The 5,670-nt window shown below is 41.3% G+C and overlaps 1 protein-coding gene across 1 annotated transcript; it reads right to left on the reverse strand.

Moving 5' to 3' along the window:
• Window positions 1-4,188: 4,188 nt before the first annotated feature.
• Window positions 4,189-5,670, reverse strand: LOC6556515 (actin-binding Rho-activating protein). Its single transcript, XM_001985276.2, has 3 exons — window positions 5,553-5,670; window positions 5,195-5,497; window positions 4,189-5,131 (listed from the first exon to the last, which is right to left on the reverse strand). Exons 1-3 carry the CDS (start codon window positions 5,574-5,576, stop codon window positions 4,886-4,888), a joined length of 573 nt encoding a protein of 190 aa, XP_001985312.1. The 5' UTR covers window positions 5,577-5,670; the 3' UTR covers window positions 4,189-4,885.

Here is a 5,670-nt window from a genome sequence, read left to right on the forward strand (position 1 = left end):
TTGTGGGAATTTAAAAATAATCACCTTGACATTTCCACATGATTTAGCAGACGGGCAACGAATTGAAACTGTTATTTCACGCAATTACACAACACAACGGAGACAAAATCCGAGGCAGCTGGATACGCAGAACACACTGGACACAGTGGACACGCTGTTGCCACCCACGGGCATTGAATTTATTGGCAACTGACCGCAGACCGAAAACTTAATTCACATCCAGTGGCTTTGGCTGCCGGCGAGATTTACGGACGGGTCCCGGTCAAAGTCGCAACTTGAGCTCGTGCAACGCCTGATAAACTAAAATATCTGTCCCCTGGGCACGTGGGGTGGGAGGAGCCCAAGCGGTTGCTACTGATGGCAGCTGCCTGTTCAGCTCTTGTCAGCTGTTGGTCCTTGTTTAAAGAGTGTACATGAAAATTGACTTGATCCCAAATGCAGACAGTCGACTAGCTCAGGCAGTTTGTCAGGCAGCTAAGTAAATGCAATATTTATTATCTTTTGCAATTTCGCATGCCTCAACAATGCTGCTGCAGCATAATGTATACAACAAGTCTACGAACGCTGTGCAATAACTGTCTTTTTTTGAGTTGCGCTCGGGCGACGCGCGTGCCAAATTCAAGTACGAATTTTGGCATTGTCAAGCAAGGAGCCGCAAGAATTGCAATGCATTGAAAATGTGAGTTAAGTTCCTTGCCAAGTATCACAGCCATATGTGGGGGAATATAGATTAAAGCGAGTGTGCTTGCAAGAGTGTGTGTGTGTATGGAACACGAAGAAAAGGCGGGTATGCTTTAATTTTAAGGTAATTTAATGCCATTTATGACATACATATTTCATTATTTCATATTTATAAGACATGAAATTTTATTTGGCCAGAACTGAATAAATATAACAATAGGGTTAGAAAAAATAGCGAATAGTTGTAAATAAAGTACTTGAAAATTAAGAGATATATATTTTTTTGTGGGAATTTTATTACAACAGATATTAATATAATGAATATAATCTTTCTCATCATTTCTCATCTTAAGACACAGCTCTCGCAACCTATTCCGTCAAAGGATGAACTGAGACTATCTTCCTCTCCGTCATCGCATGCGAATCTCGCTCTTCGTCGATCGTCTTCTTTACGCAGATTCTTTGCTCGTCGTTGTTGTCCAAGGATCATCGTTGTTCTTGTTTACGTTCGTCGTTCTTATTGGGATTGCCCGCAGAAGCCACAAGTCAACCCACATATATCTATATACTTAAGTCTGGAGACTAAAGAAGGGCTGAGTGTTTGCTTTATAATGATGATTTATTAATCATAATTTGTGCGCTTCGTCGCTCAGTGGAAATGTGCATGGTGCTGAACACTGACAAATAATTAAAATAGTTGATTAATCGAAGCAGGCGGCGAAGTGACAGGACCTCAATTTATAACATCACAAAGACAACTGCGAGCAGACTTTGAAGTGCTCAAAAAACCGTAATATTTCAATAAATTGCGTTATAAAAAAATCATGTGGACAAGTCTGCAAGAAAGTTACTTAAAGCGCAAAACAAACAGATTGGTTTGTTACTTTTTTTCTTGGTTTGTCTGGCTTATTGCTGTTCGATTGCCACGTGCTTTATCAAAGTCATTCCCCGGCACCGGGTTTGCCTCAGTGACCTTTCCGCTTGGCCAGCTTCTGGATTTTGTTACTGTTTTTATTCTCCTGAGAGTGCCGACTTGTAAATAAATATAAATATATAAATACACACGTAAGCACGAAAACAGAAAAACAAACTTAATATATCAAGAAAAAGTTTGAAGCAGTCCAGAAGAAAAACAATAATCTAATAGATGGCATTACTTGACAATCATAAACAATCAGGCATAATATATAACATATTTGTGGTGAATTAAATCATACGAATCTTAACGATTATATATTATATAGATTTTAGAAACTGGCCAACATTTCCATAAAAGTCCAATTCAATGGAATTTGCGTCATTGGCGTCGTCTGCAAAGTTTTCTTTAGCCATATTTAGTTTTTGGCAGCGGTTTTATCATTCGCTTTATACATAATTTTTATGTATATTGCCTTGCTTGCTTGCTGCGCAAATGTTGAGTATCATAATGAGCAGCCTGCGTTTCCACTGCGATGGCGATGGTGATGGCGATGGCGATGGCGATGGCGATGGCGATGGCGCCTTGACCCAGCCAAATGGGTGCAACCTTAAATCGACCCTATCGAAGACTGTCAAATGCGAACTGGCTTCTGTCTATTGTCTCTGGCCTATTGTCTGTCACATTTATGTGGCTTGGCTTATCAACTGTTAAATGACTGTTTTACGATTTTGGTTGTCTAACAGCCGAGCAAAGGTTTCATTTTGCGTTTTTGTTTCTGACAATGCTGATGCGTCCCTTTGGTTACGCGCTCGACCTTAGTGTGCTAATCAAAAACAGCTTACCACCTTCTTGTGTTGCCTTGTTGCGAAATCCTTTTAGAAAACAGCATAGCAACACAGGCGAGTCGAGCGACGAGCGCAGAGAACAACGCGACTGCGAAGGTGACAGTAGCTTGGAAAATATCGCCGGAAACGGAAGCTTGCAATGTGCAACTGTGTGCTCAGTTTACGTCCTTTAACGACCATCATCACGAAATGGTCATAAATCAGCTACCAGTTTTGACGGAAATTTAAGTCAAGAGCTCAGAGAGTGGCGCATTCGCGAGGCGCTTCTGGATTCTGGCTGTGGAAGTTTTAATAAAATGTACTTATTTATTAAAGGCAGCAAAGAAATACATAAAAAGGTTAAGAACGTTTAAAAAATAAGACATCATATCAAAGAAAAGACTCAATTTAAGTCATAATTTAAAGCTTTCAATTGCTATAGAATCAGCTGAAGACATTTGACTTCACCGGCTCCTTAAATATTCAATATTTTGCAAGCCGTAAATAATATATAGTGTCCTCAATGAGGTCTTCACTCGACAGACTTTAAACAGAAGCCAAATGTTAATACGCCTAATGTGGTCTTACAAAGTGGATAGCTCCATAATTTATATGCAATATGCTTCGGGACATGTGGGCGTGAATTTATAAGCTAAATTATGCATACAAGCTGTGCTCTGTCCCACTCACAAGTCAAATGTTAAACTACGCACAACACAACACAACACAACGCAACACAACTCAACACACACATGCGATGACAACACAGTTCGCATATGTTGTCCAATTCTATTGTTTACCTTCGCTGAAATGTGAAACTGTGATTTGGCGGCCTCGCTAAGGGATCGATGTAAATTACTAAAAGCCCACACAGCAAACAAAGGAAAAAAGTCGCACGTAGACAATTTTCAAACTGCACTACACACACACACACACACACACACACAGATACATTTATTGTATGGTGTTTTGTGCGTTTTTCTTTGGCCTCGACCCTCGGTTGAAGTTGGCTGCGATAAATGTATGAAAATGGTGCACAACGATCCGCTTCCTGACATTTGCATAAAAAAGAATCCAGTGCCAAAAACGGAAACATTTTTTTTTATCGATACATTTTTGACATGCGCTCCGCCTTTTTACAATTATGTGACTGAAATTAAAACAAAAAAAAAAAGAAAATGGTATGTGTCAGACAGAACTGACAGCAGGCTGACGTCAATTTGAAAGCCGGTGTGCGGAAGGACTCCCGTGAGAACTGCGGATTCCGCCTTACATATAAATTACGCTTGTTTCATGTTGAATTAGGCATACATAATGTCAGGCGCCCACCGAGTTAAATGTACGACTACCTCCGCAAATGTGAAAGCAATCAGGTGGGTTGCAGGAGCAACGAGACAACAATATACCAGAGGGCTCTGCCACCAGCAGCAAAAGCAGCAACAGCAGCAGGAGCAGCCACAGCATTTCGTCTTTAAATCAAATCAACAGTACATTAGTCGCGCATTCACACCCAGCTGTTGTGCGGGGGAGGTTGCTGGGGGTGGTTGCGAACAGTGGGCGAAGAAAATACTTAATTACACCCAAGAGGAGGAAGCAACTGTTCGACAGCAAAATGAATGTTGATGAATAAAAGAAACTAATTAGCAATTTGAAATAATTCCCATTTTGTTGCATCATTGTATTTAAAAAGAGCTTATTATGTATTATTAATTAAAAACAAACTTTCTTTTATGAATATTGAATAAATGACTTTACTATTTACTGTTTTGATGCTATTTATGTTTATATATTTATTGGCAAATCTTTTGAATAATGCGTTCCAAGTGTGCTTCGAAATGTTGACTATATCAGAAGTTACTTCTTGCTCTTATCGCCATAGCATTACAGCATTTATTCATTATTCAAAGTAATGGACAGCTGTGATTAGGGAGTCACTTAGTCAGAGCTTATCCTCTTATTTATCGCTTGTATTGTGCCCACTGTATGCATTGCATGAATAAATGGCCTAATGACTTACAAATTGAAATGTATATATACTGTACACACTGTGAATATATATTTACAAAGATTTGGTTACTGTGCGGAAAGGCATCGCTTTGATGTCTATCTGCGGCAGATGTGGCATGCTGTTGCGATTTACAACAGGCTAAGACGGTTCAATATTATTTATTTGCATATACGAATGTTGGCTGAAATGCGATAGCAATATATTGGCCACAATTTGACAGTCAGGTGCTTTGGACAGGGCACAGTTGGCGTGCTGAGCATAAGCATAGGTTACCGGGGCCAAAGCCTTTTGTGCAAAGGTTGCCAAAATGTTAATTGAATTAACTGTTAAAGGCTTAGAAAGGCGCGCGTGCCGAAACTGTGGTTCGTGCCAACAAAATGATACGGGTCGGTGATCCCTACATACCGCCCCCTACAGGGAAAGTGACAATCTGACAGCCACGTGGCTCGTGCCCTAGCTGAAGTGGGCACCACACAGTTCCGGGTGCTCCTCGGGCTCGGTTTTCTCAACCGAAATGCAACGCAGGCTCTCAATCTTGGATACCAGGTCCTGTCGCAGCTGGTCGAAGGGACGCACAAGACGAACGGTCTGGGTATCATCACGTCCCTGGAAAAGCGTCTCACCCTCGAAGTCAACGTAGTTGTGCTTACGGGCGCATAGAAGCGTGCCCAGCAACTTGTCCGAGATGTGGCTATACAGCTAAATGGAAAGTTGGGTCAATGATGGAAAGGATTGCTTGGTATAATGTGGGCAGGCAGCTACCTCGAACAGCTCTCCAAACTTGAGGCTGACCTCTGCCGTTTCATCGGTTGAATCGTTTCCGCCCTTCTCATTGACCAGCTCACAGAGCTGTAGTATTTCCTGCAATGAGAGCACTTGTGCCTGCAGTGCCCGCTGCTCTGAGAGGCTGCCCGCGGGAGCAGTTCCATATTGCTCCTTTTGAATGCTTCGCTTGGGCATATCGCGCACGCTGCAATGGGCGAAAGGATTGATACGCTGCCACTGCATATGCTCCTCCACATGATTATTAAAGAGCGTAATGCGTGATGAAACGCTGTTCCCATCCTAAGCTCAAAAATATGAAGAGTAACACGCATCAATGCTGATAACTAAGACCTACCTCGTGGCTATCCTGTTCTGCCATTTTAAGTCCTACCAAAATTTACTTTTTTTCCTAATAATTTAGAATGATTGATATGTCAAAATCTAACTCTCATTTTGAAATGAAGGTCTACTAT

Source organism: Drosophila grimshawi, unplaced genomic scaffold (assembly GCF_018153295.1).
Source record: "Drosophila grimshawi isolate 15287-2541.00 unplaced genomic scaffold, ASM1815329v1 contig_44, whole genome shotgun sequence".
NCBI classification, from domain to species: Eukaryota; Metazoa; Arthropoda; class Insecta; order Diptera; family Drosophilidae; genus Drosophila; species Drosophila grimshawi.